The sequence below is a fragment of the Phalacrocorax aristotelis genome, chromosome 1 (genome assembly GCF_949628215.1).
Source record: "Phalacrocorax aristotelis chromosome 1, bGulAri2.1, whole genome shotgun sequence".
NCBI classification, from domain to species: Eukaryota; Metazoa; Chordata; class Aves; order Suliformes; family Phalacrocoracidae; genus Phalacrocorax; species Phalacrocorax aristotelis.
Genome location: NC_134276.1, coordinates 132701392 through 132724338, shown reverse-complemented (window position 1 = coordinate 132724338; position 22947 = coordinate 132701392). Strand labels below are relative to the sequence as shown.

The following is a 22947-nucleotide window of genomic DNA, read 5'->3' as shown; positions in this document are numbered from 1 at the left end:
CCACTGGGGCAGGGCTTGCTGTGTCTCACAGTCCACAGGAATTCCCATTTTCCCAGGGATAGTGGGCCACTTGTGTCCTGGGCAGGGCAGGAAGAGGGATGGTGCCATCCACAGTGGCCCTGCCAAGAGAGAAACCCATGGCAGGGCTGGGGTCACACCCTCTCTGGGCAGCAAACTGGGCTCTGCATGCAGAAAAGAGAACTGGGCACAGTGGCCGGGGTGGCAAAAGATTTGGTGGTGTGCCTTTTGGCAGCCACTTTAGTGAGATGCTGCGAGGGGATTATCTTGGCCTCAATCTCTTTTAATCTCTCCTGCAGCTTTGGCCCAAGCCCGAGATAAATACCTTTTAACGGATCTCATCTGACGTCAGGAGGCCATCAGTCTAATCACCCAAGCCACCTTTGGGCAAAGCAAGCCAGAGATGTGGACACTGTCCCCTCACCCCCCAACACACCCTCATCAAGCAGGAACCATCCAGCACCCCATCATAAATCATCCATATTGACTTGTGTGCGGTAGGCTGAGATAGACGTCCTGCCAGGGGGAGGAAATTTGAAATGCACGCATCAAAATTTCTTTTTCCTGTGACCCTGGGGAGGACAGGAGGTAAAAAGGGTGGCAGATGCAGGCTATCCAAGCTTGTGTGTTAAGGAAGTGCCAGGATTCAGACTGAGGAAAGAGTTCCCTTTTCATGGAGCAGAGGCCCAGTGCCAACAGTGATGAGGGGATCACCCACCTCTTACGCCACTGGCCCTGGCGCTACAGATTTCTTCTGTCTGAACTGTAGTTAGTGTCTCCATGCACAACTCTCATCAAGGCCTGAGTACGCCATGACCACAGATTAGATTGAGCTCTGGCTCTACTGCTTCCCAGGAAGTCACTGCTCTTTTTGATACTCCACATCCACCCCATTCAATTCCTGTTTAACTACAATATAATCCCATCTCGTGACACTAATCCCCTGGGCAGTGGCAGCAGACTGCCTTTGTATCAGGGTGGAAAATGAAAAACAAAATCTCTCTTCTGCTTCCAGGGGCAATTTGGTGCATGGAGCAGAAAAAAAGAAGAGAGGCCTTGCTGCAGGGAAATGTGAGCGTACAGTGCTTTTTCTTAAAGGTTCTCCCCACCCTTTCCAGGGGTTAACCATGGCAGAGCTGACTTTCTTGCTCTCCCTTATCAGAAGTAGCTGGCATCTGGGCAAATACTTTGTTTTCTTTCAGTGAGGCCTCAATCTCCTTCCACCATTTGTTAATCAAATTTCCATCAGCAATGAGTGTGCACGTCTCCCTCCTGGTGTACAGACTCAAGTTCCCACCGGGACCTGTGTCCAGCATTTTGCTTTTATTCCACATACTCACAGTCCCTCACCTTCCCTCTCTCACACCAGCTGTGAGTTTCTGGAGTTTGCAGATGCCTAGGAAATTCAGAGGCTTCTGTTTTGAATTCCTGAATGTGAGACAGCCCCTGCTGAAAGACCCCAGGCTCCTTCTCCCCATCTCGGATGTGGCCCTGGGTGACCAAGAAGCTGGCGCTGAGAGGACTGGGGTGAGGAGACCCTGCCTTCTTACTTCCGAGTGACACAAACACGTTGGTGAGGCAGTGAAGAAAGTTCCTGGTGTCACTGACTTTAATACTCTGTCCCTGTTCCCATTTTTCAGCTGCTGGGATGTCACAGAGAAGAAAGCTGCATTCCTCCCCATCACTACGGCTCTAGCATACTAATACACTGTTCCAGGCCTCTGAAGTCTTGGTGCTACCAAGACCTGCCAGGCCATAGTATGTGCCAGGCCTGCCCCCGGGATCCTGCATACTCAGAACTCATCTCTGGCCCGCAGTTCCTTGGGGTGCTGCGTCCTGTTTGAGCCAGGCTTGTGTCTCCGGCTTGTGAGCCTGGCTCCGCCACTGTGATCAGGAAGCTCTGAGGATGATCTGCCACTGTGATCAGCCCCCTGACGTTCTCCATCAGGCTGGTCCTGCTCCATAGCCCTCTGCTCCAACAGCTCCTCTGCCTTTACCCGCTCCTGCAGCCATGGAGACAGAGATGATGTGAACCCCTCCCTGCTAGGGTCTTTGTTCTGCTTGCAGGGGCTGACAAGACACATCTTGTCTTTGTTATGTCCATCCAACACCCCCTGAGCCCAATCTCTCTTGCAGGACCCATTGCAGGCTGGCCCCTCCACCAGCTACCTTGCCAGAGGACAACCCCCAGCTGCTGCACTAGGTCCTGCCCCATAGGACAGCCCACAAGCAGTTCCTCAGAGGGATTTGATCTAGCTTGGACGTACTCGTATCCACATCTCCAGCATAGTCCTTTACCTGCTCAGCATGCTCCTTGGAGTGTGTGTACCAGAGAGCAATGCCGCAGCGCCTCCCACGGCTAACTGCCCACACGCCATGGGGGTTCTCTTTGCCAGAGCTGAAGGCCACCAGCCTCCCACACTTAGGATGCACCTCAGCCTGCCAGGAGACAGAGAAGAGACAATGAAGGCAGCAGCCCCCTCCTCTGGGGTATATGGTCATTGTACATACGTTAACATTGCCTCTGGGAACATGAAACAGTGATCTACTAGGCATCCACTGCCAGTCTATGAGCAAGATAGATCTCAAATAGAGACAGAGAGAATCAATGGGACAACCTACATCACAGACACCCACAGACTGCAAGAACCTGCAACATTTCAGCTAGGAAGGAGTTAACCTCTCCTCTGTCTGCTATTTGCCTCAATTTGCCTTTAGCTGTCTCCATTTGAATCTGCCACAGCACCAGCACTGGATTGGTTTTGGAGTGGTGGGATTCAATAAACAACTAGTTTCCTCCTGCCCAGACTAAGTCTCACCCTCAGTACTCCCTCCTTCTTTTGGCCAGTCCCAGACTTACTGTGACAGTCACAGTGTCCATTTCAGTGAAGAACAGGCCCCCACCTTGGAAGTCATCATTGAGGTAGAGAATGCCACTGTGGACAAAAAGAAAGATGGACGGTGAAGCTCTTTCCTCCCAGGTACTTCCCCACACTCCTTGTCAGAGGACGCTGGCACCTGAATGATACCACAGGTTCAAAAAGTGACCAGACCAGTTAACAGGTGGATCCATTTGGTGTTCTTAAACACAGCAGTGCCTAACTCAGGGGAGTCCCCAAGCTGCAGGCCATGGAAGGCTAGGAGATTATGCCAGGGAGTTAGCTCTATGTGCTTGTCCTGGGTTTTTTTTGTTTGTTTTTTTTTTTTTTAATCCTCTGCAGCATGCATCTGCAGCACTGTTGTGACAATGCCCTGGGCTAGACGGACCTTGGTTCTGACCTGGCATGATGTTATGTTTTAAGACTGGAAATAATCCAAAGCCTGGGAGACTGATGAGCAAAGAAAGCCATGTCTTAAGGTCAAGGAATTTCAGGATAACATATGAATGGCCAAAAAGAGGTTTAATACATGCAGAAAAGAAAATTAAAACAAGAAATTTCTTTACTAACTTTAGACAAAAAGAGAAGTAGTGAGGCCACTGTGCAGTGCAGGTGAGACCACAGTCAACTACACAAAAGAATGGGTCACAAACTATTTGAGTTCCTCTTGGTATTCAATTAAGCTGATAGAAATTGTCAGAGGAACAAGAGAGGCTCATTAATGGGACGGGGAGAAAGAAACAGAAATCAACACTATGGCTGCTGAAGCAAAATGTTAAGGACCTAAGGACAGTGAGAGGATTACCTACCCTGAAACCTACAAGGTTATAGCTCTTCTGCCATAGGGTTTTAACAAGACTGTGAAGTCAGGGTGGTAACATGACTGGAGAAAAGCAAGGGTAACTCTCAGACGCATGAAGTGTTGTGGTAATGGTTGAAGCATAAACAGGCCTGTGAGCCTGACCTCATTAGCCTGCAGGGCTTTAGACTCCAGTTCTGAGGAGAAGGATAAATTGAAGGACAAGAGGTAAATGGAAAAAGGTCTTAAAATGTGACATGGGGGTACTAAAACCAGATGGGGCTAGCCACATGATCTTTGACAAAACAGTTGATTTCCCAGGGAAAGACAACATGCTTGATCTCAGCAGTTTGGACTCTGGTAAACAGTACTCAGAATGGTATCACTAGAGAAATTACTAATGAACACAGAGAAGGTGAAGAAGAGCATGTGAACAGCACACACTGACTAGTGCACCACTGGCACTAAAAGGAGTACTGTTTGCCTGGAGGAGGATCACTGGGACCCTCGGGCCCCTGGGCCCAATCCTGTTCAATAGTTTCATTAATAACCATAGCACAAATACACAGAAGAGATCCAGGAAGTTTGGAATATGGGGTCCTCTTTCAAAAGGACACTGGAAGAGCTCAGCCCTTGTGAGTTGGTTGGTCAGTCACAGTTCACTCTGCAAGAGCACAGGAATACTCCTAGAAATAGCTAAGTGACATAGATCCCACATACATTCAAGTAGAAGACAGAGAAGCCCACTGCTCAGGGAGGAATGAGGTGACAGGACAGCTTCCCCACGGGGGGACAGAGATCTAACCACTTACACGACAGAGCCTGGTAACTTTACAATCTGACTATACCAAATCAACATCTACATCAGAAGGGAAATGGACTCGATACTGGAACTCCCTTTAAGTCCAACATCCTTACCATAAGCTGCTCGGAGAAGATTTCTGCTCTGGCTACAGCTACCACTCAAAGAAAAGGCAAGCAAGATTTCTGGATGCCCAGGCATGGGATGGTAAATAGTAGGAATCAATTGTAGTAAACTGACCTCATTTGGCTGCAGTACGCAACAACTGTCACCACCTTTAAAACATATTTCAGGTCCTTTCACACAAGAGTAACAAAACCTACCACAGGCTGGAAAAAAACTCTCACATGGAGTGGAAAAACCCAAAACAAAGTATTGGCAGTGAATCTTGAGAGAGTTGAAGGGAGAGAATAGTCACCAAAGTACACTGACTGCCCAAACAAAGGAAATCCAGGGAGCTTGGTTCTCCCTCTGCTGTAATGCCTCAGAAGACTGTGAAAGACAGAACTTGATTAGAAGAAACAGACTGTGATAAGGACTGGCAGTGGAATGTAGTACTGTGGTAGACCCACATGACAATAATTTGATATCATGGTTCTAGTCCGTGCAGCCTCCCAGCCTTGTTCTGCTCTCCATTAATGCTGGCTGTGAGGAGGAAGAAAGTGCAGATCTTCTTCCCAGCCTAGGGAAGGTGTTTTACACCTTGTTCTGAAGCCACTGAATGCAGCCTTCTGCCTAATGCTACAGTCCAGGCTGGCTTTGAGCCAACAACCCATCACCTGGTTTCTATAAGCTGAACTCACCCTCTGACAGGGCCAGGGAGATGTTCTGAACTCCATATGATCTAATGCAGGTCCCCTTCTTCTCTTACCTGTAGTCCCTGTACACGTAGGCAGGTGGTTCTCTCCAGCACTCTTGCCCCTCAGGATCCAAGAGACAATTGTCAGCATGGACAGGATGGCTAAGATCCATGCGACCTTCCTGTTCCTCTGAAAAGGGAAGTTACAAAAAAAGAATATGGGCATTTTCAGTTTCAAGAAAGACCAGGGCAGAGAGAAAGGGGCACAGGGAGAATAAAGGGAAGAGAGTCTCCTGAGAGCATGTGGCTGGGACTGAGGAGACTCTCCAGGAGACAGGGACTAACAGGGTGGAAGATCCTTTACCATCTACAGCTGTGCGGCATACAAGGTGTGTGAATGAGAAATGGAGTTTCTTTCCAGGAGTAAAATAGGACTCTATGATTTTCCGTGATTTCTCACTGGCCTGCAGAAGCAATTTGGCGTCTCTCCAGTCCACGTCCCCATTCTGGGCCAGCTACAAGTGAAAACCAGGACTGTTAGAATACTTACGTACAAAGACACTAATAACTGATACATGTACACAGTACAGCTAAAGGACCCATGTAAAGTCCTGTGGTCACACATGTAAGAAAATAACATGTTTTCTCATGTAAATATAAGTCAGGAGTATACCTGTACAGCACAGCATTTCCTTCTACTCAGAACATGAAGCCACATCTGGAATGCAGCATCATTTTGAGTCATGCAGTACACAAGGGACACTAGCAAACTGGAGTGAGTCTTCAGTGAAGGCTCTTAAGATGGCAGGGTTGTTGGAGCACAAGACTTAGAAAAAGAGGCTGCAAGAGCTGGGTTTCTTCAGCCTAGAGAAGGCCAAAGGAGGATCTAACTACAGTCTCCTGTCAGCTAAAAGGGGGTTACACATAAGACAGTCTGTTCTCAGAGCAGCACACCGAAGAGCCAAGAGGCAACAGGCAAAAACTGCAGCAACGCAAATTTTGGCTGGATATAAAGAAAAATTTCATCCTCCTGAGAGTGGCACAGCACTGAAACAGGTGCACAGAGAGGCTGGGGAATCTCCACCCTTGGAGACGTTCAGGACTTGCCTGCGCAAAGCCTTGAAGGATCTCATCTGCTTTGGAATTAGCCATGCTGTGAGCAGGCAGTTGGACTAGAGATCTCCAGGGGCTCTTTCCACCTTAATTTATTCTCCAATTCTAAGCTAAGCATGTCCGTAAGACTATTGCACAGGGACAAGTGGCGATCCTGAAACCCTGTCTCACAGGAGAAAGAGCCCTTGTCAAGTCCTCCATGTACAATGTGCCTCAACAAGATCGTGGAGGAAGAGAGTCAGGGGAGAGATTGTACATGTGCTTGTGAGGAAGATAACACACCCATGACGCCATCCAGAGTGCACTTCACAGAGAAAAATGCTCAGTTGGCAAACACTCCTTCTGGACAATCAAGAAGGTGGCAGGCTCACAGAGCCACTTACCTGCATGGCCTTCAAAATGGTTAACCCTTCAAATCTCTCATGTGGGGTGTGAGGTGACCGTCTTGCCCGGTAGCCATCTCCTGCTTCTCCTGCTGCCTGGAATAGAAGGACACAGATGACACACTGCTGCCATTTCTCCACCTTGGAAATGTTATAACCCTGCCTGCTGAAGAGGAAAGTACACATACAGGAGCTCCTACAAGACCCAGGCCTCACCTTTGTCAGCCGGAGAAGGTCCTTACATTCACTCTCAGTCAGCACTCTGTCGAACACAACCCTCTGGGTTCCATTCATCTGGCGGGAATCCATCGTGACAGCAATACCCTCAAAAGGCAAAGGACCTTTTGAGAAGGAAGTACAGATAGGCATGAGCAAGGTTTGGACAAGAAGCCCTCAGACACCAACCCCCAGCCTGGATAAGGAAGTGGAGAGACACTATACATTCTCTGAGAAGACAGGACAGTTCCCCAGAAGTGCCCATTCCTCGCAGACCTGGGCCACTTGCACCCCTCACATGCTTCAGGGGAACCAGAGCATCAGCTGGGGAAGCTGGCCTACAGCGAGTGCTTCAGGAGCCAGCAGAAACTTGGGGCTTGCTAGGAGAGCAGCAGGGAGCTGGGGAAAGTTGAGTACACTGTGGATCGCAGCAGCAGAACAGGTCCAGCCTACTGGGATGAGGCTCTGGAGAAAAGAAGCAGGTAAACACCTCCATCAACCCTTTCACCAACACCTCCATCAATCCTTTCGATCACACATCTTTCCCCAGAATTATCTCCAGTGAATCTTTCTTTCTTCAGCCCCAAAGAGAAGCAATGGGTATTAGTTGGTGATTTGATCGTTTGATCTTTAGCTTTTTTTCCCCGCCCCCCTCTGACCTCTGGATAGTCATGAATGCCGAGGCACTCAGACCCTCAGGATGATCTGGTCTCCCATGTGTCATAACAGAGAACCACTTGGGGTCACTTCAAGCAAAGACTCCAGGACAGGGCCCTGCAAGAGGCTGTGTGTCCACACATAAGAACAGAGGACCGGCAAGAACATGGGACTCTGCACTGCAGTCTATAGTATTCAGCCACAAACCATTTGGACTTATGTTTTTCAGGGAGAGACTTGCCCAAGCTGAATAATCTGTTTCCAGCTTCCATTCCCCACCCCTCTCTCCTTGTCCCCTTCAGAAAAATGTTGTTTGAAGTTGGGCTGGTGGAGTTCAACCAGGTTTCGTGTAGACACTCCTGCCACACTGAACAGGGATCTGCACGTCCACAGGCTTGTCTCGTATTCAGGCACCACTGCTCTCAGCTTCTCCAGCCACAGTGCTCTTTGAGTTCCCATCCCAGAGATGTACACAGTGAGATTTTGCAAGATTACACATGCATCAAAGAGGGAGAAAAGAAACAGTGAGAAGACTTGCTGAGCCATTCGAGTCAGTCTGCAACTATGCTAGCATTCAAATGTCTGAGGACAGAAGAAAAGACAGCACTTAGCCTGACTAAGCCTGGCTGACTGCATCCAAGTCCTTCTTCAAGCTCTTTTACTCACCCCTCTTCTCCCTCTCTTCCACATCCAGACTTTCCTGCTTTTCCTTCTCCTGATCCTCTCTCGGGAGCAAGGCAAAAAACAGAGACCAGGGCTGTCAGTACAGAGCTATGCCTAACCCTCCTCTGTTGCAGCATTTCACACCCTTCCAGTTCCTGTTTTGCCCATTCCTCAGTAGTACTATTCCTTGTACCACCCCAACAGTCCAACCCCATCTCCTACTTCCAACACTTATATTTCAGTCCTAGTTGACTTGGTCAACCTTACCTGTGTTTCTCCTTTAGGTTTTCAGGAATCAGCTCATCTGGAGTCCAAAGATCCTGTAGGAACAAATGCAGACTGTTCAGTACACAACAAACCTATCCCACATTGGATCATGTCAAACAGCCAGGTCCTTGTCCTGCTTCTCCAGTGAATATCAGACCAATGTTTCTGGCCTGCTTCTGACAACAGCCAGATTGGGCTAATGCATATGGTTACAGCAGAAATTTCAAACTAACTTCAGTCCTGGAGCAGCAGAAAGGCCTTAAAGATCCACCTTGTAAGGACCTGGGGGTCCTTCTCATCAGCACCTGATCTTTTCTGCATCATGTGCTACCGAATTGAATTCTGGTAACTGTCTTGGTGAAATCAGTGCAGAAAGATTAAGATGTCATTACTCACAGGGTCATCAAAAGTTCCTCCTAGATGCTCCACTGCATAATAAATCAACTTCTTCTCCATCAAGGATCTCTGCACATAATGTTGAATACTCTAAGGAAGCAAAGAGGCTGTCAAACAATGACCCCACAAAAGATAATCCCATCCCTGTCCAGGGCAGAAAACTGCCCCAACACACTGCTGTGCACTACAGAAGCCCGGTCTGTCCTGAAGGGACCCTGCCTCATACAGACTATAGGTAAACTCAGGCTCCAGTTTCTTCAGTCCTAGGCTTGGCACACATCTGCAGTGAAACACATTTCCCTTTTTGTCTCCTGGACTATGATCCTGTCATATGAGACAGGGGACAGGAACAAAGCGCAGACCTGGGGTTGTAACTACCTCTCTAGCTGTGACAGCTGTGTCCTCTCCCAGTTCTGTGTGATACTGTTTCATTTTCTCCAACATTGGCTCATCCGTGGGATAGAAGAGCAAGTAGGAAGCAGCACATTCAGCAGCCAGTGCCTGGTTCCCAGCTTGGGCAGGGACAGAACAGGAAAAACAGATATGTCACCGAAATACTTGATGTTAGCAGAAAATGTGTATAGGCCAGCAGCACCCAATGCCCCAGTCAGGAGGCCTTACACTGAGTACACATCAATCCCTGCCTAGTTGGGCCTCTACCCAACGATGGGCAGAGTATACAAGGAATGAGCCTGGTGAAGAATGGGTCCAATTTCAATACTTATTGGGAGCTTGTTCAGAGGAGACAAAAATAGTATATATTCGGAAGAAAGACAATCCCACCTCCCTCACCCAAAAGACATAATGCGTGTCTGTGCTCTGGAGGCTTCTCTGAGTTACAAGTTTTACCAATGGTCTAACAGAGGAGATGAGAGTTGCATCAGTGTGGGAAGGAGAAGAGGTATCCAAGAGAAGAGCTGAGGGATGTGTGAAACTGAGAAGGTGACAGGATGACCAGTGTCATGACAGGCCATCAGTTCAGCAAGGGTAGGCAGGGCTGACTCAGAAGTAACACCACTGTTGAGATGAGATGCATGCACATGCTCTAGATTGGAAGCGGGGGCCTGATCTGGAGCCACAAACTGAAAAGAAGGGTATAAAATACATAGCAGATAGTTGGAGCAAGGACTTGAAATGAAGAGTGCTGGAGGAAAGAAGTGGGAACAGCCACACATTACAGAAGACATGCAAGGAGACTGAAGTGGACCACAAGGGACCTCTCCCAAGGTGGCCACAGGCTTGAGCAAAAGAAAAGAGGTTCTTGGAAGAGTTGCGGAGCAGACATGGGGGGAGAGAAGTAAAGCTCAGGTTAGTGTGCCACTTCTCCCCATTACATGCTGCCCGCAGCTCCAGAGGTAAAAGGTAAACTTAGGGGTGCCACAGCATAACCCACTGGGTTGTGGCTCTGCTCACCTTGATCATAGGCAAATTGCAGTAAATCAAGATGAGATGGTATGAAATCTTCCGTGGCAGAAATCCGCCCAGGCTTTGTGGCAATTTCAAGGACGCACTGCTGTCTGCACTTCAAAACCTGAATATAATGGGCTGCAAGAAAGAGGAGCAAGAAAGGGCAGTAGCTCACACTTCTTCCAGACAGGAGTGCTGGGAAATGAGGCATGTCCAATGTGGGGAGCATGGCCTTCCTACTCAACCCTCTGTGCCTCTAACGCTACCTGCAATGGCTTCGTACAGGCCAGGTTGCATCTCCTCCTCCTCCTCGTCCTCATCCTCCAAAGGCCCTTCACACAGGGCACGACATTCTTCCAGTGCTGACAGTGCCTCTGTGAGTGACTCCTCCAGCCTGGCCGCAGCCTGTAGGTACTCATCTGCATTGTAATGCCGCACCCCAGCTTCATATGCTTCCTGCAAAGGACAGATCCAGGTCCCTATGCAGTGTGGGTGACACCAAAGGACACCCTGAGACTCTGGGTCACTCACAGGGTAGTGCTGACATCTAGGGGCCTGCCTGATCATGCACAGCCCACCATGCAGTGACAGCAAATCTTCTGGATTTAAGCCAAACAGACTTCTCCAAGGCTCTGCAGCCTGCCACAACTGTCATCAGAAAGTCTCTCTGTTGCACTTGCAATGGTTTGTCTCCCTGAAGAGGAGGTTTCAGGGAGACCTTCTTGCAGCCTTTCAAATATAAAAGGGGCTTATAAGAAAGACTGAGGGAGGCTTTTGACCAAGGCCTGTTGTGACAGGACAAGGGGCAACGGTTTTAAACTGAAAGAGGGTAGATTTAGATTGGAGATAAGAAGGACGTTTCTTATGATGGGGGTGGTGAGATACTGGAGCAGGCTGCCCAGAGAAGTTGTGGATGCCCCATTCCTGGAAGTGTTCAAGGCCTGGTTGGACGGGACTTTGAGCAACCTCATCTCTTGAAAGATGTCCCTGCCCATGGCAGGGGATTGGACTAAATGATATTTAAAGGTCCCTTCCAGCCCAAACCATTCTGTGACTCCATATACGGTGGCCCTGCCCCAAGCCACGGCCCTTGCGTGGGAACAGACCGGGGTCCCTGACTGGTCCCTAGGATGGGATAAGAGCTGCTGATGCCTGGCTCTGCATCAAACCCTCACCCAGTGTGGCATGGCCTCCAGGTCACGAAAGTTGTCCGACTTCACCCCTGACATACGACGGTACTTCTCTATGTCCTCCCGCATTTGGAGGTGCTGGGGATTAGCGACGAAGAAGGTGTGAGCAGCAGACACGGCCTGATCCAGCTTCTTCAGCTGTGGAGAAAAGGCAGTGGTGCTTGTCACACTCCTGCGGGCCCCACTTCTTTTCACACCCTGCTTCTCCTCACACCCCAGCTGCCCCCTGGACTCACCCACCAGGCGCCTGTGCCCAGCAGCCCGTGTCCCGGGCTAGCAAGCCCTAGCCCAGCGCCCCCTCAGCCGCCCAGAGCCCTCCGGGAGAGCCGCGCAGAGGTAGCACCCTACCCGTGCCACCGGGACCCTCGGGGTTGCCCGGGGGCGGCGACTGGGGAAAGCCCACACCGGGGGTCCCTGGGCGCCTCCGGGGCCGGTCCCCACCTGGAAGAAGGCCACCTGGAGGTAGTTGTAGGGCTCCCTCTGGTCGAAGTCCCGGCGGATGGCCCGGCTGGCGCGGTAGGCGGAGGGCGCGGCGCCCAGCCGGCGCCCCAGGCAGTACTGCAGGCAGTCGGCGCGCTGCAGCACCCGGCCGAAGAGGGCGGCCTCCCAGGGCCCGGTCCCCAGCGGCCCGCCGAGGAAGGCCGCCTCCCGGCAGCAGGCGGTGCGGCAGGCGCGGCGGGCCGCCCGCAGCCCCGCATAGCTGTGGAGGGCTCGCTGCAGCAGCTCAGCCGCCCGCCCCCAGTCCCGGGCAAAGTACGCTCGCACCCCGTCCGCGTACAGCAGGTCGTAGGGGACCAGGCGGCCTGGCGACGTGGCGGTGGCGGTGGCGAGGAGGAGGAGGCAGAGCAGGGAAGCCATGGCCGAGCCGCCTGGGATGGGGAGGAGGAGAGAGGGTCCGGCGCGGGCAGGCGTCCTGGCAGGCCCCAGGATAGGCCCACCCAGGGGGCCGGGCCGGGGCCGCGGTGGGCGGGCAGCGCGGCGGTCCGGTGGGGGTGCGGGGAGGGGGCGGCTACCGGGGGCGAGGCCCCTCCCGTCCCCACGTCCGTCCCCCCAGGGGAGTGGGTCCTGCTGCGCCCGCTGAGGCCCGCCGCCGCTTCGTGGGCGCCGGGACCAGCCCGGCGCTGTCCCTGCGCGGGCCTGCAGAGCCCCGGCACCACCTTGTCTGAAGTGGTCCGTCGTCCCGGCGTCCGCCGAGCATCCCCCAGTGCTAACGATCCCTCGGGTGCGGGTCACCCAGATCCCTCCAACGAGCTGTCTCGTGAGAGACCTTATGGTTAATCTATCAGCATCCATGCCGGGAACAAGGCATGCTTTGGTAGTTCATAGACCAAGTCCCATCACACTGAGAAGCACTTCATCCCCTATCTCCCCAGCCCCTCCAATGCAGCCCATGGCTGGAACACCAGCCAGCACTGGGCAGGAGACAGTCCATCTCCCACATGCTACCGCCACACCTCCCTTCCAAGAGCTTTGTGCAAGGCAAGAGCCTGCTCCCGACCTCGCCACCCCCAGCTTTGACAGCATGGGCAGTCAGGGGGCTTCCCTCTGGAAGGCTCTATCAGCTTTCCCAGTTGGGTGAGAAGTTTGGGACATTGTGTTTCGTGCAACATTTGCACTGGAAACAACAGTTTGCACCAGTGAAATAAAACGTTACGGTCAGGGTCTTTTTGGAGGGCGTTTTAATGATTTTCAAGCCTGGGGCTGCCTCAAAGCAATACCTTCTGCTAAGCGGTACTAGAAAGCACAGAGGCCCCTCCTGCTTAGCTGTAGACAGTCTAAGTCTCCCCTGAAATGGACAGGAAAACTTCCACGGACTTCAGTTTCCCATGACAACTCCTCTATGGTCTTCGTTCCTTTCCCTGGGCTGCTAAGCATCTGCTGCCTTCCAGTTGCACTGACAAGAAAGGGATGCAGAGGGAGGAAAGGAGCCTCACATGTTCCCCATTTCCCTTCCAGAAGCCTGTGAAGCTTCATTAAACATTGCACCAGTCATTTTGTTTCTATGGAAACAAAATTATTACTAATATATTATTTTAAAAACAGACACACGATTGACACTCCAAATATAGAATTTTAATACCATTCTGCGCCTGCCTTGTCTCTTAGGGCAGGGCGGATGCGAGGGTGGAGTTCACAAAGGGACGGGACTGGCGAGGGTGCCAAGTGGCAGTGGCAGCAGTGGGTGCGTTTGTAACCTGAGAGCAGGCCCAGGCTGTCCATCTGTCCTTCGAGCTCCCTTCTGCAGGTCTGTCCCACTTCTTTTTCCCCCATCAGCGTGGGGTGCCGTGTTTCCTGCCTGCTGGCGAGAAAGATGAGAATGCAAGTTAGTGATCGGGTCCCGGGACAAAGGGAACACTTTAAGTTTTATTTAAAAATCGTGATGGCACTGAATGTTCTTGATGCTGTCGCTCATAGTTTGGGGTCCTGGAAGGTCTCTGCCTCGCAGGCCTCAAGGGTCCTTTCACATGGTGCCTGCTCTTCATCCTGCAGATGCCAGGCTCCGTTGCCAGTCAAGGAACAGCGCCGGGGCCGGTTGGCGTTCTCCTCTTCTCTGCTGCCAAGGGAGAGGCGGCGATCTCGGCGTGATGCGAGCGGGAGACGGGAGTGCCGTGGGCTGCAGGCTGGGGTGGGTTGTGGTGTCTCGTCAATGAACATGGTGATCTCATCTCGGAAGAAGCAGGCGTTGGAGCTGGAGGCCCGGGGCATCAGCCCCCCCTCCAAAAACTGCCGTAGGGTCGTCAGCTCATCTTCTGGGGGCTGCCGGCAGTGCTGGTAGTCATGCAGCTGAGGAGGCAAGAAGCCAGGGCCTCCAGGCTTGCGGGGCGTGGAAATGCGGATGTCGTCAGATGAAGACCACTTGTGTAGGAAGGATGGAGCAGAGCGGTGGGCGGAGAAGATGTTAGTCTCATCATGTGACATTCTCCGGGAGATAGGGACCTGGAAAACAGAGAACGAGGCAGGTGATGGAAGACTTGAAGAGACAGGAGGGGAGCAGCTGAGGCTTTCTCAGAGAAGAGAGTCAAGAGGACACGAAAGCGTGGGAGACTGTTAGGAAAGGAAGTGGGTTGTGGGGCTGCCCCTGCTAGCTCTCAGCTCACCTGCAGGTAGTGCACCTTGTCCTGGGGCAACAACATGTGGTGCATGGGTAGCAGCTTGATGTCCCGGGAGTCCCGCTTCACAGCTGCAGCACCATTTGCATCAAATCTCACTTTGCAGATCCTGCCATCACCATAATCATCACATACACCATCTGTTGGCAAAGAGAACGGCAGTCAACATTTTGCAGCCAGAAGAGGAGTGTTATTAGGGCACCTGGACGCCATCCTAATGCTTGTCTGACTTCTGCCATCCTGCTTGCAGCCCTCAGGGCTCACCTCTGAACAAGGACCTCATCTTTCTGCTTGCAGCAGCACTAGAGCACCCAGAGACTGCCTTGTTTCTTCTGTCTTGCTTTTGAATCACTCACTGCCAGAACTTGGACCTTTGGAGCAGTGAGCTGGGCTGAAGCCCAGCATGTCACTTTCACTGTGGTTTGGCAGCTGTACATATCGTCTCTACTTTTGCATCTACTGTGAAGGATGTTGCACGAATTTTTCCTGGATGCCAGTGAGCCCTAAGACAGCCAGTGAGTGGCAGAGCCTTCTCCAGAATAAATTTTCTCATGGTTGCTGACTCCAAGCTATAACACGAATCCCACTTAGCCACCCACACAACTACGCCTAGTGTCATCAGGTCCTCCTCCCAACGCGGACCTCTCTTTCCTCTGTAATCTTTTGGGGAGGGGGTTAGTGAATAACAGTGACTGTGGGGTGGTGAGGAGCTTACCATCATCTCCATCTTCCTCAGACATGATAGCCACACACTGCTCCCACACGGTGCGGAGATCTGCTCGGTAGCGTTCACAGGACCATATGAAGGAGGGGAGCAGCAGGGTCTGCACCATGGAGCACCAGAGCACAGCCAGGACCATCCAGGTGGGGGCCGTATCATAGCGCAGGCTAAAAAAGCTCACGACCTTCGAGGCAAGACAGAGAAACAATGCTGAGAAAGAAGACAGAAGTGGAGATCAAGGGAGAAAGATAATGAGAGTCAATTCTGTAGTAGAACATAATCTGTCTATAAAGGATTCATCAAGTAATACCCCATGCCACTTTGAAAAACTCTTCCTGGGGTGTTGCCCCAAGTTTGCTAGGCCATATTCTAAGTTGTCATATCACTAGCATGAGACCTGGTGTTAGCACCACTTCTTCCCTGTGCTTATTATGAGCTGGAGTTAAATAGGTGCTAACAAAGGACACAGCCGCTTGAAAAAAAAAAAAGAGCTGTGACTAGCCTCTGTTCTCCTAATGGTTCCCTTTGAGAACTTTCCCAGCTCTCCAGTTTTGCAGGGAATCAACCAGCCAGCCAAAACCTGAATGCTGTCTACGATCATACAAGCAGAAGGAAGATGAAAACTATCTGCAACAGCTTTTAAAGTTGGTGTATCAGTTCTCCAGAAGGAGACAGGAGAAATACAAACATCATTGTTTCTGCAGAGGTAGATCCCCCTGTAAGTTTGCAGAATAATTTCCTCTCCTCTTAGCCACTTAAAACTTTCACAGTGGTTTTAGCTGTGTGGCACGTATTCCCCAGGCTTAGAGTTGTCTTAAGAAAATGCTGCTGCGGAACGATGACACAATTACTGCAATCTTTTTAAAACCAGCCCTCAGAATAACACAGATTCCGATGTGGAAACTCTGTGGCTGGTGGAAAGAAGACAGAGTGTCTTCTCTAAAGCTTGAGAGAAACAGAAATCTAGTCTAACTGCAGACTCTGAAGGGAAAGGGAGAACTCGTTGCTTACCAGGATAGGCACCCCAGTGAGCGTGTCATACAGGAAGACAATAGCGCTGATGAGGTTGGTCATCTGCAGGGAGGTCTTGGCTGACTCAGAGCCATCCAGTGAAGACCTCCTTTTGCCTCGTACATCCTCCACTACAATGGCTGGCACATTGAAAGTGGTGTGTGCTGATGAAGAGCAGGATGACGCTTCCTCTGCCCTCTGATGGTGGCACCGCCGGCGTCTTCTGTGTGCCCACAGGGTCTGGTAGAAAGTGATACCCACACACACCAAGCCCATGACGATTCCTCCGAGCAGCAGGAGGCTAAAGCAGACACCAAAGCCCAGCCCTATCTTGCTGACAATGAACTGGCAGCCACGGGCATAGTAGCGCTCGCCGTTGTTGTGCCAGCCAATGGAGGGCAGGGTGGAGAGGATGAATGATACCATCCAGATACCCATGACCGCGTGCAGAGCCTGCTTCTTGGCATTGCTCAGCCGGTAGTTGACTGGCCATCTCACCATCCACATCCGGTGGTAGGAAAGGGAGGCCACTGTGAAGCAGGTGGCCAGCGCCAAGGTATAGTATGTGGAGACAAAGACCTTGCAGATGCTTTCGTTCCAGTCGTAGTCAGAGGACTCACGCCGCAGCTGCACCACAGCATAGGTGGTGAGGGGTACTGCTGCCATGAGGATGTGGGTCCCAGCAAGGAAGCATAGCAGCAGCTCCAGGGGCTTGTGTTTCTGCTGTTTGGCCGTGATGCTGAGGATAATCCAAGAGTTGGCCAACAGTGCTAACATCCCACATGCCAGCCACCACAGTGAGTTGTTGTGCAAGGTGGACTCTGATTCAGAGTCCCCCATGCTGCCACCCCTGCTAAGTTGCACCCTGTCCCTGCTGCTGGGATTTTGTAAGAGGGTGAGTGGGACTCCACGCTGGAGGAGCCACGTCCCTCCTCATCTGCTGCTGCTGCAATGTGAGGTGTACGCACGCTGGAGGGGTTCCTCAAGGCATTGCCACCAGGTGCTAGGCGGAACAGCTGTCAACTCTGTCTCACTTTCAGTCCTCCCTTCCCCTTCTGCTTGTTTATATTTCTTTTCCTTGTTCTAACTTTTCCACCTTTTTCCCTTGTTCTCTCTCTTTTTCTTTCTTCCACCTTCTTTCTCTCTCTTTCTCATGAACGCTTGCCAGTGCTTCTTCCCTCACTCGCTTGGGCTCACTTTTTTTTTTCCTCCCCATCTATTTCATCCCCCTCCTCCACTCTTCCCCCAAAGAAAAATCTCTCCTTACTTCATGTGCCCAACAGGCACCTTCTGTCTCAGGGACCACCTTCTGCTGGGACTGGTGAAGGCCACACGCAAACAGGGATTGCTGGGGAGTCCAATCAGTTTGGTAGTAGCAGGCGCCTGCTGCCCAGCGTCCTAGTGAATGAGGAGCTAGCCAAGAGTTTCAGAGAAGATGGGAGGCAGGACAAAGGTCCCGCGGAAATGGTGAGGCTGGTGTATATACCGTGTGTAATCCCCCTCTCACCAAATGCCACGCTCGTCGCCAGGTAGAGTTTTCTGCCAAAGGCTGTCAGAGAGCCATCAGCGGAGAGTGAAGGGTGAGGAACAAAATTCAGAGGGTTCCCTGTCCAAGACCTCACGGCACCCTCACTACATTGTCCTTTTTGCTGTTCTCCAGGGCTCAGCCTGCTCTTTCAAGATTCCTGCACAGCACAGGGCAGAGCTGGCAAACAATAAGGAGATGGCAGGGAGGGGAAGATCCTTTTCAAAGGTTCCCTTGGAGATTCAGGGCACGAGGTTTGCTGTAAAAGATAAAAAAGAGAAAAAGTAATTTAACATCATTCTATCTCCCTAGATCTCTCTCTTTCCTTGCCCACACAAACACCTGGTCATGATTTAGGCTATGGAGAACACTCCTTGTGTCTTTCAGTGAACAGAAGAGCCAGATCTGCACCAGTCCCTACATAGCTCAGGCTGGACTCTGGCCCCCAGCAACTCCTTCTAGTGCTGCTGAGACACCCTGTGCTCCTGCTCTTCCAGTCTGAGGTTCTCAACGCAAAGCATTATGAATACCATTTCTGTAATGGAAGACCTGATTCACATCGCTCCCTGCCATGCAGGTCCTGCCCTCTGTACACACCCGCTCCGACACCCCTCACTCCTGACGTACAGCTCCCACAGCTCTGCCAGTCTTTGGACCTCAGCTTTTTTCTGCCAGTGCTCTGCCGCTCTCGTCCCGTCTCATCCACAGGTACACGCAACCACTCCAGCAATACCCTGCCATTCTGCAGTCTTGAAGCTCGAGTCTTTCGGCCACATGCCTCACCCTCCTAGCACATTTCTGCTAGAGCAACTCTGGTCTCCAGACACCCCATGGCTCCAAACCTAGTGAACGAAGACTGCTAACCTAGTCCTGAGACTACTCACCTTTGCCAGTGCCCCCTGGTCCTACCAGCTCAGACCCCCTCTCCTGTCTTAATCTAGAGGCGATGCCCAAGCAGTATATTGCAGGAAGGTATAGGCCTGCTCTGTGCCTTGACTGGAGCAGATGTAAACTTAATCTTTCTGTGGAGGACCAGTGGCCCCCCAGTCTGAGCTAGTGGCTCAGTTCCCACCCCTCCCCTTGCTACTGCTTCTCTGTGTTTTCTCACCCTCTCTGTAACCACCTGAGGCTTTTCCTCTGATCCTCCCTGCTTGGAGCAGTTTGCCATGACTGGACTGGTGATGCCCTGTTCTGCCCTGGTTCATCTTTCTTCCCCCGTTGCCATCACTCCTGCAGTTAGGCCTGCGGCCTCTGGAGACAGTTACGAAGCTAGCCGGCCCTGATAATCCCAGCGGAACGAATTTCCTTGCAACACCTCCTTCTGCTGTCCTTCCAACCCTGCTTGTTCTGCTGGCCCACGCTGTTCCCTCAATGAGGCAGGAACCCTGCCACCTCTGCTGGCTTTGGGGCCAAATTCTGCTCTGAGCTGCGGTCCTCCCACTCCCAGAGATGGGAGAGCCCCGGAGCTGATGCAGGATGCCCAGGTTAGGGAAACCCATCCTCACCTCGCCCAGCTCCCCGGCCACAGCCCCCCGCTTCATCCCACCACCCATCCCGCCAGCGGGGAGAGGAGAGACTCCCGGGGCTGGTGACTCAGGGGCAGGCAAAGGCGGGGGGGTCTGACCCAGAATAATTGCAAAGAAGAGCGGAGGAACCCAGGCTGCCGGGGGATGCAGCCGGCCGGCCCGGGGCCGAGGTGCGGCGCTGCCCCCGCCGCCCCCTCCCTTTGCCCGCCGCCCGGCAGCGCGGATACGGCCGCAACGGCCAGAGGGGCGGAGGGGGGGCCGGGCAGGGCCGCCCCGAGCCTCGCCGGGTGGCGGCGGAGCGACGCGAAGCCGTGCGGCTAGGGCAGGGCAGGGCAGGGCAGGGCAGGGCTGGGCTGGGCTGGGCTGGGCGGTGGCTGGGGCCGCGGAGCCCACGGGGCGCCCCGGGGCGCGGCTGTGACCGGCGGCGGCGCCGCCGCCCTGCGCGCGGCGGAGCGGGGGCCGGCGGCGGCGGCGGCGGGGGCCGACCGCGGCAGCGGCGGGGGCCGGAGGGACCCATCTTACCTCTCGCCGGAGCAAGCGCTGCCATGGCGACGGGCGCCCCGCGCGGCTGTGCGCGCCTCCGCCCGGCTGTGCCGGCCCCCGGCCCCCGCCGCCGCAGCGGACGCCGCAGGCAGCCGCCCCGGCCCCACGCTCCGGCCATCCGCCAGGCGGGGCGACGGCGAGGGGCGAGGGGCGGGGAGCGTCGGCGGGAGCACCGCCGGGCCGAGCAGCCAGGGGGCGGGCCGGCCGACCGGGCGCGGGAGCCACGGCCCCGGCCCCGGCCCCAGCCCCGGCTCCTCCCGGCGGCGGTCCCGGCGGGCGCGGGCTGAGGGGACAGGCTGTGCCGGGGTACAAGCGGTTGCCGAAGCTGATCTTGGCCAGAGCTCAGCTCCAGGGGCTGCTGCTGCCGGGTCCCGGCCGGCTCACTCTTGTATGCATCCCTTCCCCCCCACGGGGCAAGCCTGGCCGCCCCCAGGAATACGAGTTGCGGGACGAGAAGGTGCCGGGTTCCCATTCCCAAAGCAAGAGGCTTATGAGGAGGCACCCAGGCCGTCAGAGATGTCGGGAGGATGGATGTTGACATGAGGGGAAAGACAAAGCTAGTGCTAACAGAGGGCCTGCAAGGGTTCCTTGGAGAGCAGGGTGCCCAGGACACTTGCTGCCCAGGGTGAGCCGTGGTAGCAGAGCCGACTCAGTTTGCTCAGCTGCTGTGATGGCCTCTTCCATCACCAGCCAGCAATATGGTCCCGTGAACAGGGAAAGGGGAAGAGAGGGAAGGCGACAGAGCAGGAGTAGTGCTCAGAGGAATGGGTTGGACATGTCAGAGGGGTAAAGCTCCTCCTCCGGCTGTATCACCTCAGTGAGGGCAAACCTGCCTAGAAAGTCTTCACAAGACAACAGGCATCTGATTTTCCTGTTATTGTCTTGCTGCTGAAGTTAAGTCACCAACACCTTCCTTGTCTTTATTCCTTTTAGGAACGGATGTCTGCCAAAATCTCCACACCCCTTTCCTCCCTCAAAACTGGGATGGGATGGGAGTTCATGTTTCTTGACAGTTAGGGTGCAGTTGCATTAGCACCTCAATTTGGAGCTGGAGAACGTGAACAATTTAGGTGAAAGTACTTGCAAGATCTGCAGCAAATATGCTCTGAGAACTATGAGAATTCAGCTTTGCTGTGGGCTAGGGTTAGTCTGAAGTAAGCCCCCAGGCATTTACAGTGTGGCTACTAAGTCCTCAGCATCACAGAATCACAGAATGGTAGGGGTTGGAAGGGACCTCTGGAGATCATCTTGTCCAACCCCCCTGCGTGAGCAGGCACACCTAGAGGGGGGTGGGACACAACACGACGATGGACAGGACTGCGTCCAGGTGGGTTTTGAATGTCTCCAGGGAAGAAGAGTCCTCGACTTCTCTGGGCAGCCTGTTCCAGTGTTCTGCCACCCTCACGGTAAAGAAATTTGTTCTCATATTGAGGTGGAACTTCCTGTGTTCCAGCTTGTGCCCATTGCCCCTTGTCCTGTAATTGGGCACCACTGAAAAGAGCCCGGTCCCATCCTCTTGACACCTGCCCTTCAGATATATATAAGTATTGATAAGATCCCCCCTCAGTCTTCTCTTCTCCAGGCTGAACAAACCCAGGTCTCTCAGCCTTTCCTTATAAGGGAGATGCTCCAGCTGTTTTCTTCTACAGATCTGCTCCTGCTGCGTCACCCTCTTTGCTAGTTTACCCGACCCTACAGATCCAGGCTCTGCTCAGCTTTATCACCCCTTCTGACAGGGCAGATTTCATACATCATTCTAAATATCATCTGAGGTGATCCCAAGTGCCTTGGATACCAAGGAATTTCATCTGAGGTTTGTATGGTCAGCAGGAGAGACTCCTCAGTAAGAAAGCTGGAGGTACTGCTGGTTCTTAGGTCCAGGGCACCAGCAAAGGCAGATCTAAAGGTATCAAAGAGATCGTCTCTGAGACAAGACCTGTTTGCATTGCACTGGCTGTTGTGAGTGGGGCCTGTCTTAGAGACAGTGAGTAGAATCAGGAACCACCAGAATAGATCTGGCTTTGTGTCAGGTGGGTGATAAGAGATTTTTGAGGAAGGTGGGTTGTGCCGATGCTGCTGTGCTCTGGCTATTCTTTGGCATGCAGGAGGTGCCACAGTGGAACAGCCCCAAGGTGGTTCATCTCAGTGGTCAGTACAGCAATGTCAGAAGCCAGAGACATGAGAAGGGATGGTATGGCCCTCCTCAATCATTCCTTTTCAACTTCTATTGTACGTGGGAGGTTTGTGCCTTGAAGTAAGAAGGCCTATATCCACAAATGTAAACATTTGTGGAGCTCCAATCGTGTCATTTGTATGAATAACTTAATGTGATAACTTCCACATTACCATCCTCTTCTGATTCAGAAGTTGAGTCTCCTTAGTGTGAGTTGCTAGCCTCGCTGCGTGGGTGAATAAATCCTCTTGTTATCTCAGAGAAACAGCAAACCAAGCTTCTGGCGCTTTCTGTGCTGCTTGCCTGCCTCAGCTCCTCTTGGGTAGGGACATCCTGCAGCCCAGCATCTCTTCATGGCTTGAGATACACCTGCCAGAGATTGGTGAGCAGAGCTGGATGGGGACAAGTCCTCCTATCCTGAGGAGGCTTCTTGTGTTTGCAAACGTGGCTGGGTTCTTAGTTTGAATGAAAGCTCAAAACTGAAGATTTACTGTGAAGTGGAATGCACTCTGTGCAAAGGAGAAAAGCATTTACCCTAGGGCTGTCATACTCCCAAGCAGATGCTCATCCATCCATCTATCTACCTCAACTAAATGGATTTCAAAGACTCTCTTTATTTGCCCAGGATTTCCAGACACCTGGTTTCACTGGTTTTGATAAGTGGTGAGTCGCAACTGCATATGTGCTGTATATTGACAGTGTGCATGCAAACGAGCACCAATGCTCACTCAGATCTGGAAATCCTGAAG

General features: G+C 52.6%; 3 protein-coding genes across 6 annotated transcripts in view; 1 reads left to right on the top strand and 2 right to left on the bottom strand.

The window, feature by feature from the left end:
- MLF2 (myeloid leukemia factor 2) overlaps positions 1 to 22947 on the top strand; it is a 104572-nt gene that overhangs the window by 14507 nt on the left and 67118 nt on the right. The gene's annotated exons all lie outside the window — the stretch shown is intronic.
- On the bottom strand, positions 1606 to 12527 carry P3H3 (prolyl 3-hydroxylase 3). 3 transcript variants are annotated; one of them, XM_075108616.1, is made up of 16 exons: positions 12031 to 12527; positions 11575 to 11727; positions 10666 to 10855; positions 10406 to 10537; positions 9371 to 9504; positions 8993 to 9082; positions 8597 to 8649; positions 8333 to 8391; positions 7427 to 7474; positions 7010 to 7134; positions 6794 to 6889; positions 5662 to 5812; positions 5370 to 5487; positions 2879 to 2954; positions 2317 to 2457; positions 1606 to 2021 (listed from the first exon to the last, which is right to left on the bottom strand). In XM_075108616.1, the coding sequence occupies exons 1-16, from the start codon at positions 12445 to 12447 to the stop codon at positions 1812 to 1814; spliced, it is 2193 nt and encodes a 730-aa protein (XP_074964717.1). In that variant the 5' UTR covers positions 12448 to 12527; the 3' UTR covers positions 1606 to 1811. The 3 variants fall into 3 exon arrangements, with proteins under 3 accessions (XP_074964717.1, XP_074964710.1, XP_074964704.1); XM_075108609.1 differs by lacking the exon at positions 7427 to 7474 and having other exon boundaries at positions 7010 to 7117; positions 8333 to 8387; positions 12031 to 12525; XM_075108603.1 differs by lacking the exon at positions 7427 to 7474 and having other exon boundaries at positions 12031 to 12524.
- On the bottom strand, positions 13641 to 20213 carry GPR162 (G protein-coupled receptor 162). 2 transcript variants are annotated; one of them, XM_075108590.1, is made up of 6 exons: positions 20005 to 20213; positions 17699 to 18215; positions 16432 to 17170; positions 15415 to 15604; positions 14688 to 14839; positions 13641 to 14526 (listed from the first exon to the last, which is right to left on the bottom strand). In XM_075108590.1, the coding sequence occupies exons 2-6, from the start codon at positions 17701 to 17703 to the stop codon at positions 13999 to 14001; spliced, it is 1614 nt and encodes a 537-aa protein (XP_074964691.1). In that variant the 5' UTR covers positions 17704 to 18215; positions 20005 to 20213; the 3' UTR covers positions 13641 to 13998. The 2 variants fall into 2 exon arrangements, with proteins under 2 accessions (XP_074964691.1, XP_074964683.1); XM_075108582.1 differs by having other exon boundaries at positions 16432 to 18215.

Bases quoted from the DNA above. Each gene is read 5' to 3' on its own strand.
- GPR162 (XM_075108582.1), bottom strand. From the start codon at position 17,271: ATGGGGGACTCTGAATCAGAGTCCACCTTGCACAACAACTCACTGTGG. The intron at 14,840-15,414 runs GTAAGCTCCTCA...CTTTGCCAACAG, and splicing joins TGAGGAAGATGGAGATGATG to ATGGTGTATGTGATGATTAT. The intron at 14,527-14,687 runs GTGAGCTGAGAG...TCTGTTTTCCAG, and splicing joins ACAAGGTGCACTACCTGCAG to GTCCCTATCTCCCGGAGAAT.
- P3H3 (XM_075108616.1), bottom strand. From the start codon at position 12,447: ATGGCTTCCCTGCTCTGCCTCCTCCTCCTCGCCACCGCCACCGCCACG. The intron at 10,856-11,574 runs GTGAGGGTTTGA...TGTCCTTTGCAG, and splicing joins TGGAGGCCATGCCACACTGG to GAAGCATATGAAGCTGGGGT. The intron at 8,392-8,596 runs GTAAGGTTGACC...CTTGCTCCCGAG, and splicing joins AACCTAAAGGAGAAACACAG to AGAGGATCAGGAGAAGGAAA.